A 13,443-nucleotide genomic window follows, 5' to 3' on the forward strand; every position below is an offset into this window, starting at 1 on the left:
GCAGCCCTGGTGGCCACTCGTCTATTGGATTCTGGCATTTAGGATTTATGTATGATACACATTTTCTATCGTCACTGTATTTGTTAAAATAAATAAATAAAAATACCCATTACCACTGTTAATTTGATTACTACGTCAATCTATGACCGGGCGGCAACAGTAGGTATTATATACTACATATATACAAATAAATATTTCCTTTTATTCCTATACATATTTATCTCATCACTCATCATATTATATAAGGTATTTAAGCGGCAAACATTGAGCTAAGGGTTACTTTAAGTAGGGTAGGTGTTGTGGTCCAAAGAATGAAGGAGACAGACGAGGAAAAAGAAGTGTGACTAGAGAAAGTGACTAGTGGTCCGAGCCGCGCAGTGGGCGGATAGCGAGCTGCTCCACACACTCAGCAAATGTGGTGGAGATGCATATGTATCGCGCACATCAGACATCTTCACAAACATACTTCCGGGTAGACAACTGCTTTTCATTTCAACCCTTAACCCGAACCCCGTAACAATTGTGGCTTATAAATGTAAAGAGAGTTTATTTTAAGAACTTACAATTAACTTATATATTACACATAATTTTAAAATGCAACCTCCTACGAGAGGCTCTTAACTCGCGAACACGAAATCTAAATTGATGGTACAACAGTTTAATTTAATATAAGTATCCTATTCACAGCTCTTATACACATGTTAGTCAATGGTTCCACGCACAAATCACTATTTCACTTGGAGTCACATTTCACCGCACACACTGATTACTTATGATTATAAATTGTCAGTACGGGCGTTGCGCAATCGACGGTACGATTCTATAAACAAAATCGTTTTAGAAGTACGGGTAATATTGTCAGCATATAAAATTGAATTGACTGACAGGAGTTGGCAATTGATTTTGCGTCCCTATACGTAATTAATTAATTATATTTACAAAGTTATGTATAGCGATCAAAACGTCAGCAACCACAACAGCAAGAAGAATCGTTTAAAGGGCGTACGATAGTAGTTCGTACATTAATAGTGTGTATAGTCGACGTCAAACATATGTTTACATGTTTCACCTTATTACAATGGATCATGTATAAACATGTGTTTGACGTCGACTGTACACGTCACGATTTTGCTTTGTAGAACTAGGGTCGTCTAACTATTATTACAAAGATTCTTCAAATGCAGCCATTAGGTCGCTCTGCATGTTCATGTCAATTTGACCAGCCATCTGGAACAACAAAAATTGTTACATTTTTCAGCATTCCTGTCTGTTTATAAACGACTAATGAAAACCGGCTGCGTCAGGATGTAAAGCTGGGTCCACACTTGTAGCATTTTGCTGTATCGTTTTCCGACTTATATACGCGTGATGACATGATCGTTAGTGTGGCTGTGGACGCAAAAAAAGAACGCGATCATGCAACTCGCCGTATCTGATCGCGCGCAATCCATGTTGCCAACTCGCGATCGGATTCGCGTATCAAGATCGGTAAGTATAGACGTTTTTTGACATTGTAACGTGATACGCGGATATGATCTGATATGTGATACGCCGCGATCCATCTTGAGTTTTTCCCCGATCATCAAAGGGGATACGGACACGCTCTTGAAGCTTGTACGTGTCGTAATGTACAGATCCGAGCACCGATCAGATCAGTGCAGTGCTAGTCCCCAAAGTGAGCGTCCATACTTAGGCATCGGCAAAATGATACAAATGTGGAGCCAGCTTTACGAGTTTTGCGACAGGCTGTGGTGAGTCATGTCATGAGTATACTGACCGCTTCCCGACGACGTCTCTCCTGTTCGCGCTGGCGAAGGCGCTCGCGCTCGGAGGCGGCGGGCTTGTCGCCCGCGGAGGCGGCGGCGGCGCCACCGGCGGCCGCGGCGGGCGGCGACGCGCGCGCCACCGGCGACACGCTCGGCGACGCCACGTCGCCCGTCTCTGTTTTGCGGACTCCGCCAAGTGCCCTGAAGACATTTACGTAGTTAAACTTAGGACATAACATTCTTAGGTTAAAGGGATAGAATGAACAAGAAAACGTTATATTTATATTATCTAAAAGTAAAAATGTTGAAAATGTATCTTGCTTGGAATTTAACAAGCTAGAAACTCTGCGGTTGTGAACTTGTGACATAACTGTAGAAAGTTAGAAACTAAGCTATCTATCTTTTTAGCCCTTATCCAAAATCAAATTATGGTCGTGGTTCAAAATGATTTCACATTATAACGTATTTAGCTGATATTCAAGCCCAATGTTATTTCACTTATTTCATATAGGTGCTCCGTAAACAAAGTTTTATACGGAGCTCTAATGATGACTTTTATGTCTTATTGTTTATTAAAAAATAAACATAGAAAATGCAGGCGATTTTTGGATAGTACCAAGTTACCTCATCTTTTCGTCATCGGGATGTCTCCGTTCCGTTTCCTGGCGCTGTCTCTCTCGCTCCGCCTGCTCCTTTCTCCGGAGCTCCTGCTGCTCAATAAGAGCCCTCTGCCGATTAATTTTCTCCCTGGCTTGCTTCTTGAATTCCTATCAATGAAAAGCAATCATGTAGATTTCTATATTACTTCAGATTATTAACACTCCAAGCTTTTTAGGCCTCGTCAGCACTCGTAGGTGGCTTGTTCGGCACCTCATTATTAACTAGTCCGCATTATAATAGGAATCCTTAGATTCTTGACTGTTTAATACTGCTAGGGTTACCGCACAAGACACGTAAGTGCCGACGTGACCTTACGATACATAAGCCAACACTTACTTGGAAAGTATCCATAACAGGCTTCTGCTTTATTTGGTTGTTAGAGCTCACATTAGGAACGCTCTGCGGGCTTCCAGCTTGGGCCAAGGAAGACCACGAGCTCGCATTCTTCAGGTTTTGCTCCTGTTTTAACTTAAAAGCTTGAGCAAAGTTGTTTTTAGATTCCTCCATTTTCTTATCCATTTCATATTTGTTTCTATCCATGTTATTGGGGACCATGGGCGGGACCCCGATGAGATCCTCGATGGGTTTGGGCGTGAGCAGCGGCTTGGCATCCTCCTTCTTGACGGGCGCGGCGAGCGGCGCGCCGGGCGCCGCGTGGTGCGCCTGCGCGATCACCGACAGCGGCGCGGCCGGCGCCGGGTCGAACATGGACGGCACCGGCGGCACGCTCGTCATCCCGCCCATGCCCGTGTTCCCCCCGTCGCTCCGGACCATCTCGCGCTCTTGTTGCATGCACTTATCGATGAAGCCGTTGTGCGGTGGATACATTTCCGACTTGATCGGGTCGGGAACGTGCGACATTTCGGCGAGTCCACCGAGGTGCGCCATTAAATTTTGGTGCGTCGAGTCGCCCAACATCTGCGGTTTGGGCATGGCGAAGTTCTCGAGACGCATGGATGTTTCGGAAGCGCTGACGCTGACGTCCATGGGAACTTCGGCCTTGAGGGTGCGCTCGAGATTGGCGAGGGTGCGCTCTATTGGATCAATGTAGTGCGAGGAGTCTGCTTTGTCGAGTCCGTTGCGGGGCTCGGCTTTGACGGGCGGTTTCTGGTCGACGGTATCGCGCACGGGCGCCGCGTGTGACGGGTGCGATGTGTGCGACGTGTGCGACAAGTGTGGCGCATGTGACGAGTGGGAGGAGTGAGAGGAGTCAGGGGCGGCGGGCGGCGCGGCGGCGGGCGGGACGGCGCGCGCGCTGGGCGCCGCGGGCGGCTCCTTGGCGTCCGCGACGGGGGCCAGCTTCACCTCCGCGGGAGGCTTCACTTCCACGAGGGGCTTGACCTCGGGGTCGCCCGCGCCCGCGCCTGCCGCCGCCCCGGGCAAACAACTACCGGCCGTCGGCACTGGTGGAACGATTTTCTGCGGATTTCCAAGCTGACTATAACAAAGTATACTATGATTTTATATAACAAGTAGCGAAACGGACATCTCACAGTGCCCTTGATGTTTGTCAAGCCAAGAATAAAATGGATAATTGCGATAATACTGCTGACAAACACCAAGATTCATTGCAGAGTTTCTGTCACAAGAAACCCAAAAAGAACATGTATTACATAATTTATTCCTTATTGGGTATTACGATCAGACGATTTAAGGCCTCTTTGAATTTAGTTAAGGAAAAATAAAGTGTAGTAGTAATTATAGCTAATTATGTAGGTATTTAATTCAAATATAACAATGCCAGGCGTTTTATTTGGGGGAAAAGTAGTGCCAGGTGATGAAAGTACACAAACCACTTGAGCGCCTGCATGCTTTACGTATATGTCTTCTACTTTTTGCACTCTATACACAGAATAAATAATAGTACTACTCTGTTCGATTACGCCTAGGTAAGTGTTAAGAAAAAGTAGAAGACATATACGACTATGCGTAAAGCGGGCCACTCACACACCTGCCGCATGGGCAATACCGGTCGTACGGCGGTCGGAGCAATTTTAGGCTGTTTTCTACACACTAGCCTGCCACTCAGTGTGTAAGTGATAGTCTCGCTGACGACTATGCGTAAAGCGGGCCACTCACACACCTGCCGCATGGGCAATACCGGTCGTACGGCGGTCGGAGCAATTTTAGGCTGTTTTCTACACACTAGCCTGCCACTCAGTGTGTAAGTGATAGTCTCGCTGAACGCACGTCGACGAGAATGGCTCCTGTGTTATCAAAGCAGTCGGTAGTCGCCAATGAACTGACTGGAATTGCCCCAATCGTACTACACATGTAACAACCTAGCAGGGCGGTAGATACAATCTAGGGAGCTAGGAAGGTCTTGCGCCCGTGCCGCCCTGCTGCAGGCCCAATCTAAAAATTGCCCCTGCTTCTCTACACACATCACAATTAAGGAGGCAATTAAGGGTCAAATTCCAATATTGCCCCTGCGGCAGGTGTGTGTGGCCCGCTTTAAGCAATTGTGAGTCAGGTGCAATTTGCTCGTGGTCTTCCTGTAGACGCTCAAGTGGTTTGTGTACTTTCATCACCTGGCACTACTTTTCCCCTAAATAAAACGCCTGGCATTGTTATATTTAAATTAAATACATAATTCGCTATTATATCACACCAAACTCAGAGCTCTATAAATTGCACACCTTCAATTGATTTTACAACCCCTTTGTTGCCCATCTACTCTCACACCCACCGCTGAACTGCTGCCAGGCGACCGGATTAATTCATGATAGTATGGCACACTAACTAGAGGGATTTCGTTGCTCTATAAATTGCATACCTATTTCCGTAGCTCTTAGACTATACTATAAGTATATGCCAAAGGTATGTACAGTGGGCCAAGAAAGTGGTCTACCAGTTTTGACAAAAGTTTCTGCGAGATCTAACGGTCGCTAAGGTTGACAATTGTCACTGACATAATATTAAATCGACCTTGTTGTTTCATGACGTTCAAACGAACCTCAACCGTAGGGTGGTAGACCACATTTTTGGCCGACTGTACCCGTTACCACAAGGAATTTCGCACATTGACCGACTGTTGCCATCTCTCTCGTTACATATTGCTGTCCCGCTCGCACAGTGACATTGACAGCCGACATCATGGGCGGGACAGCAATATAATTGGCTACTTTCCTACTAGTCAAATCAGCTTCTTTTTTAGAACTGTCAAAACGGTTTTCTAATATGGAATTTATATGAAAACGTGTGTAGTGAGAGTGAAGTCACGGTCAACTCACCTACTTTTTATATTTCAATCCAATTTAAAATTATAGAAATACATAGTACATAAAAATAACTGCTATCTTTGTTTTTCTAATAATTATCTGGTGCTTTATTTCGTGCACAGTGTGAAATAATTTATTTTATGCAGAGGAAAGTACCCAATTACGCGCGTGCGATTTCATGCAGCATAGTGGCGGCCGGGCATTTAATAAAAAAAAATACTATGAACGGCTCCAGTAAGATTTACACAACACCATTGCAAGTTAGTCTGATTCTGATTTGCATGGAATTAATGTAAACAAAGGTGTGGCCGCTAAATAAAACGTTTTGCAGCGCTTGAGATATTTAAAGTTTTGTACTTATATAAGTACTAGCTTTTGCCCGCGACTTCGTCTGCGTGGAATTAGTTCCAGCAGTTAAAGCATAGCGCCTGGATAAAATCTAATAGCAATAATTTTGAGAATAATGCTTTATTGCTTACACCAATTAACAGGCAATTCATTTATTTTCTCACTTCCACACCCTCTTTATGGATGACTTCCGACATAAAAAATATCCTGTCTTTCCCCGGGATTCAAACTATCTCTATGCCAAACTTCAACTAAATCGTGCACCAGCGCCGGTGCTACCCGCGCGAGCGGGACAGTTCCTATCGACAAAGTTTGTTATGCAGTTATTGTTAAGTCCCCGTACAAAATTTCACCCCTTTAAGGGATGATTTCTGGGATAAAAACTATCCTATGTCCTTCCTCGGGACTCAAACAAACTCTATGCCACAAGGCAAGGTAGGTTGTGACACCTCTTAATCTAGACTATTATTAAAATACCATTATACCAATATATAAATTAATATTGTTAATCCAATAAGTAGGGAATTGGCATAGCACTTTGACAGTGTCGTATGTTTGTTTACATTTATTCCGGGAGATTTAGAGTCAGACTATAGCCCAGTTATAATTAAGGATATTGAAACATGTTTACTACCGTTTACTACTTCCTACTAGGGTTAAAATGCAAAACGTAATACTCGTATTTTATCAACCGAGGTTAACCAGAACGGAAGCCATCTGTTCCGTAACCATCCGCACTGCATAAAAAAAACTTTACCACATTAGGGTTAGGGGGGCTCAATAAGTCCCCCAGTTTATCTTTACTATAGGTAGGTACCAATATGTTTCAATTTCCTTAAGTATCTTCATTTTTATCTTCACTTGTACCTAATAACGAACCGGCGCGTTATGCACTGCGTCCACATCGAACTAAAAGATCCGCCACAAAACTCCTACTACCTCTGCTACCTCACCGAGTAGCTGGCGCGTATTCGTTGAGGCTTGTCTTACATTTAGCGTTTGTGGGCCGTTAGGCTGGTTTTAGTGTCACGCGGACCGTCCGTGCGGATCGCTCCGCACCGTCAAATTGTATGAGAAAGCTGTCCACGCAGACGGTCGTCCGCGCGGCGGACCCGTCAGCTTTACTCTAAAACGCTCCCTGAACTTAATACATATTGGTCCGGTGCGGAGCGTTCCGCACGGACGGTCCGCGTGACACTAAAACCAGCCTTATTTAGGTCAGTGCGGACGTATCGATCAATACGAGTATGAGACTCGCCCAGGTCAACATGATACTCACCGCAGGTAGCGCAGGGTGAGGTTGTTTCTTCGTCTTCTTCTTGGGCGGTTTCGTGCCGGCACCTGAAATGTATGGCAAACAATTCGGCCTAATCAATACATGTTCAGCAACAAATTCCATGACATCGCTAAGCTGACAAACAGACCCTATACGGGGCCTCGTGATTTATGAACATGATCATCCATTTTGTTTATATAAAGGAGGAAACGTAAATTCTTGATGGCCTGTTTAGATGGTTACCAAGCCCCAGCAAGCTCACCTATATCTACTTACTCCAATCCAACGCATAGCTGGGTTCTAGAGGCTTGGCAATGGCATGGGCAACTTTGTATGTAACCTGGACCATAAAACCAACAGAGTTGAGAGTTGGCTCATTAAATACTTTGCTATTTTTATGTACAGACAGACCACTTGAAGGGACCAGTACCTATAGGTGCAAGTTTCGATATTATGCTCTGTTTATAGACGTCTCGCTCGTGTTACGCTGGCTTTGTTTTCACCTAAATATTTCAGTTCTGCAATGGAATTCAACTTGGTGTCCATCGTATTATAACGAAACGAAATTTGTAAAAATACCATTTAAATAAGATATTTCTCAGCTCTGTTGGGTTTTGGACCATTTTGACGCATGGTCCTTTAGTCATCCATCTCTTACAGTTTCTGATTTTTTCCCAATGTAGGTACTGTGGGTAGTATGCAATGTATGTGTGGCGACCATTTAAAATCTTTAAATTCGACGGTATTCCACGTTTACGAGTAGGAGTAAAGAAGCCAGCTGTAGATCGCCTTCTGGTGTTACTTTCTTTAAACAAAAACGATGTTACATGTGTCTGTCATCTGCATATGTAAGTATAACACAGAAATTATATACCTACGCCTAAACACATGTCACACGTGTTCAAGGTACAAGTTAACTAGTAGTATAATATTTCGATTATTTTGTGTTATTTTGTCTAACCACTTTAATTGTTGCCTATGGGCAAACAACTGAACACACCTTTGACATGTTCTAGCCGTTTTGTATGTACTTTGCGTCTTCTCACTAGGTGTAATGTATATTTTTTGTACCATGTATTCTGGTAAATACTACACAATATCGTGTAATGCCGAAGATTACCTAACATTTCATAATTAGAGTCGATTTCGGGATTGCCCGGCATTCATAAGTATTTGGCATTACCCGAATACACCTTAATAAGTAATTCTAAACGCGTAGGTAAAACAGTCCAAAAAGTTCGAGGCAAACTTTTTACCACCTGGTTAAAGTACAATCGGTAATACATTCGTGACATTACCTGCAATGAAATTTACAATGATAATGATATCCGTCGATTACTCGATTATAATATAAATCATTAGTAGGGATGATGACACATGTTGAATTTTATAACAAAATCTAGTAAAATAGATAGCAAACAAGCAATTTATCACAATAATGTGGATATTAAAATAAAATATTGAAAAATTACAAAAATAGAGGACCTGAAAGTTTCAAAATTTAAGTTTTTTTTAACTTCCAAAAACGATGAAAGTAAGGGTACCATTCGATTCCTTACATTTCATGCAATAAAATATTGTATAGCAACTATATACATAAACGCAATATTTCACCGACAAAAACGCAATTTTCTTGTTTTGTCCATACTACAAGATGGGCGATGACGTCACGGCCCTTGGCCGTTTTGTATAGGGCGTTTCGCGAGTGAAGTGCGACTGTCGGCCTTTGACTACAATTTCTGACTTTTGTGTTACTTTAATGCAATGGGTCCCATATAGACATTTGATCCTAAAAACAAACCCGATCGATTGATACCATAAAAAAAATTAGTCATGTAGCCTATTGAAATACATGTAAGTGAATGGAGAACTTAATAGTAGGTATTGTCTCAGACTGAACGTTATGCAAAATGTACACTTTCACATTAATACATGTATTTTTGAGAAATTACCAAGTCTCAATTTACGGAATCTAAATAAACAACCTGTAGAGTGTAGAGTAGATAATGTAGGTACTGTAGGTAAGCTGCAGAGATAACTGACCCCCTCTGCAATCTCTGCATAAAAACTTGTTTTCATGCAGGGGGCAGGGGAGGGGTGTTTATCATTACATTCCACAACATGAAGGAGTCACCCGGTTGTATCTTTCCGAATGGCGGTTTGTATGAAATGAGATTTAGTTGTAAGCCCTTCGACGCTCGGGCCAGCCGGTTGATGAAAATCGTACTTACAATTAGTTATCAATACTATATTTTAAGTTCATCTGCTAAAACACCTTGTATTCAATTCGTGCCAAATGACACCATCTGTTAATTCCGAAGTATTCGCATCATACATACTTATACCATTGACTTATATTAGTTCGTAAAGACGGGCACTACGAAGTGGGCCAGTTCGTTGGTGCACAAATGGCGTTGGTACGCATGTTGGCTCGGCATTATATGAACGGGCCTTTCTTTACCATTGAAATATTTGACTTATACCTACCGTACCGTCACGTCATGTCCTCGCGACTTATGGACCAATTTAATAAAATACCCAAGTACACGTCGTTGTATAGCCACTCGACATGCCTTCAAAATGTATTATTTCTCATTGGTTTAACTTCAGATCTCAGGATTATAAAAATAAAATGCATCATAAATTACTTAAAAGATTTACTTATATTTTAGTTATATATATTGAAATATATACAATGTTTTTCCACTCATTCTTAGTGTCTAGTGAATTTTAGGGTAATTTCGATGGATAAATAAAAACCTTATATAAAATGTAACACAGTGGTCCAGTAAGCACACTGCCGAGTTTCTACACCAATGTTACGTCTACATGTTGCGTTCAAGTAACTAATTGTACCACTTACTGAAAACCATATCACTGTCTTTACACAATGCTGGCCCTCTAGACTCGAGAACCTATTGCAGCACTCATTACTGTCAATATTTATAAATGTAGCACACTTTACAGTCATCATAATTTAATGGCAAATACTAAACCATACAATGCGCTAGAATTTGTTCAGGCCCTCCCACTGCCGATTCGGCAAAGAAGGAACTTTATAAGAAAAATATCACTATCATCTAACTTACAGTAGGATCTCAAAGCAATTAGCAAATTGTACTTGCCCCTAAAAATTCTTACAAAAATGCACAAAGCATTTACAGATTTTACATATAAAAACTCATCGGGAATGTAAAAGAATCTGCCGTGTTTCGATAAGCGATTACTTAATAAAAATTGTTAGCTTAAATTCAATACAGTCGAACAATTTAACTAGTTTTATATAAAAATACAAAAATCGAGGCAAGTAACCAAGGCGCGCGCGATGCGAGAACCAGACCGCGAGCAATACAACTGGATGGATACACAGTAATGTCAAGCACACATGATTCAACGTCTGAATTATTAGCTACCTAAATTGTCTTAATTGTCGCACTGGACATAAATACATAGACTATACCACCTCCATGAAAAGACAAAATACTACTTTATTGAGTTCTCGTCGCGAACGTATTGATGTCTTGATCCTCTACAAAATTATTAATAACATCATCGATGCCCCTTCGTTAATACACTCTCTTTCTTTTAGAGTACCCCGGCGTTGTGAGCGAGCTTGTAGAAAAAAACCCCTCTTTCATATCCCCCGTAGTCGTACTTCATATGCAAAACACGGTTTCATTAGGAGAGCGTGCAGGCTTTATGATGAAAAGTTTCAAAATGTAGATATTTTTCTTGAAACACTATCTAATTTCAAACGATTATCTTTACAATGTATTCAACAGGCATTATAATTGTTAACTTTCAAGTTTTCTGGCACTGTTCATTAATACACCGTTTAAGTATGTTTGATTTATATAGATAATTCATAATTCTTATGTATTTTCATATTTTAATGTTCAGGTTTATATAATCCAATTAAGGAAACTGTAAGTCTACTACATTACTAAATGCTATTGTATCCAATGTAGCAATACGAGACTGTTTGTTTCTAAATAAATAAATAAAAAAAATAATAAATTGGACTAGTTTGCAGTGATAATGTCCAAAAATGTGCGCAAAGCACTCATCCAATTTAAGTCATAGCATTTTGGTGTCCCATGAAAAAGTGCGCCCGCGAGCCTACGCGGCCGCCTTGGTTCCTTCGACCCTTAGCAGATGGGAAACAACATTGTAAATACACAAATACAATCACCAGCAGAATAATTGTCCTGATTCTTATTTCGTGATGTTTTCATTTTTTCTACAATAATTTAAAATTATCAAATTTTAGGCCATATATATATGTATATCAACAATTTTTCCGTTACAACACAAATAATTCATAATTACATAGTTCCAGTGTTATTTCGAATACTGCTTGACAATCTAAAAGAAAAATTTAAAGTAACTCAGAATTATTAACATTAATATTATGCTATAGGTACCTATAAATACATAGTATGTTTCGTATGTTATCGACTGTATTTTCAAAAACTCTACTACACATATACTGTAATCACAACTACGAAATTAAACTAGTTTCAAATCATACTAAAATAATCTGTATAAAAGTTTTATGCTTCGTCACTGTATCAAAGTTATAGAAAGTTAATACAATAAATAAATAACCAACAGTCTGTTTTATTCACAACAATGCATATTTAGAGTTCAGTAGTCCAGCCGCCTGAAGAAATATACATATTTTATCTATTTTATCAAGTCTGTTTGTAACATTTTATTATAGTCGACATGTAATCAATACATAAATAATCATACGGCTAAATCTATAATATCCAATAGTTAACATGTATGCAAACAATTTGTGAAGGAAAGAGGCCAGCTTTCGGTGCTAGTCGTTCTACTTTGAAGATAGTCAACGAAGCTCACTCGCCAATTCAGAATGTATATGAGAGCAAGCATCAAATGTATGTATCAAGCACTAAACCAATAAAACATACCTTTTCAGTGATAAAATTTTTAACTAGAACATGTCACAAAGTTGGATCCTCGTCGTCCATAAACATATAAATTGAACAAGACAGGGCAAGGCAAGGCAAGTGATGGCAGGGTGTGTTTGTACTGTTTGCTTGCTAGCTGCTTGGTATCCGTCCTTACACAATTGTTTGCATTGGCTACGTAGCTGCGGGGGGGCCGCCGCGCCGGGTCGCTCCTCTTCGCTCGCGGGCTCGCGCTCGCGCGTGTGTGGACGTACCCGCGCGCTATCAACTAGATCACTATTCCCTCCAACGACTATTATTGCTTAAGTATCCCTCCTAAGAGCGCGTCGCTATTCATTTAAATTTCACACTCGAAAGCAATTAGTACCATGAGATCTGAAGTTTCCAATAAGAATTTATAATAAAGAGATATCGATATATTAAGGATGCAAATGAAAGAACGCCGCATTTGAGGACATGACATAGTTAAAAATATTAATGTGAAAAGGTATTTCCTATTGGTTTATGAAAGCCAACCAAAGAAAAATCGTTTCTTACCGGCACGTGACAAGGTACGAGCGAACACCAAAGCTGGCTTCTCCTCCTCATAACAACTGTTTTGTTCTTTTACAGGGCAGACTTCGGATTGGTTGTTCACATTGAATCAAAACTTTAGGTGGTATCCCCTCTACGTTATCACAGTAAACAAAGTTATTTACGACACTTTCAGTACTCACTCACTCTTTTCCCACAAATTTACGACAGATTTATTAAAGAGCAATCGATCCATAGATCCACGACAAATATTGCCATAGACCTAACCACATCACTCATATATTAAACACTGGCGGTACGACTTATTCGCCTCGCCTTGCAGCAAGTTGCCCATGGAATATCATTTGTTCAAATGTATTTTGGCCGCTCATACTCCATTAGGGTTTGAGTCAATTCATCCACACATTCCAACCAAATGGCATGCATCCCAAAAGTCAGTTGCAAGCCATTACGAAAAATTCAACATCAGACGCAAAATCAGACAAATTGACCTCATTCATTCAAATCAGTCATTCAAATTAATGGACGCATAATTAATCTTTCAACTGAACCATACACAAACACCGTTTGATAAAAAAACATACCCTACTTTTTTCACCAATCGGATAAAAAAATAACGATTGCCACAAAAAGGTAAACCATAATAAATTACGAGATAATCTTACTGTGAAATCTTAAATAAATAAAACTTATAAAATGTA

At 40.8% G+C, this 13,443-nt stretch overlaps 1 protein-coding gene across 6 annotated transcripts in view; it reads right to left on the reverse strand.

Moving 5' to 3' along the window:
• Positions 1–1,090: 1,090 nt before the first annotated feature.
• The window catches only part of LOC134661088 (bromodomain-containing protein 3-like), a 32,970-nt gene continuing 20,617 nt past the window's right edge, over positions 1,091–13,443 (reverse strand). For all 6 annotated transcript variants that reach the window (XM_063517012.1, XM_063517009.1, XM_063517008.1 and 3 more), the window contains 5 exons: positions 7,275–7,336; positions 2,763–3,845; positions 2,391–2,533; positions 1,778–1,967; positions 1,091–1,227 (listed from right to left, as the gene is read on the reverse strand). In XM_063517012.1, coding sequence (XP_063373082.1) covers positions 1,162–1,227; positions 1,778–1,967; positions 2,391–2,533; positions 2,763–3,845; positions 7,275–7,336 — 1,544 coding nt within the window. In that variant the 3' untranslated portion in view covers positions 1,091–1,161. The remainder of the gene's footprint in view (positions 1,228–1,777; positions 1,968–2,390; positions 2,534–2,762; positions 3,846–7,274; positions 7,337–13,443) is intronic.

The sequence above is a fragment of the Cydia amplana genome, chromosome Z (assembly GCF_948474715.1).
Source record: "Cydia amplana chromosome Z, ilCydAmpl1.1, whole genome shotgun sequence".
Taxonomy (NCBI): Eukaryota; Metazoa; Arthropoda; class Insecta; order Lepidoptera; family Tortricidae; genus Cydia; species Cydia amplana.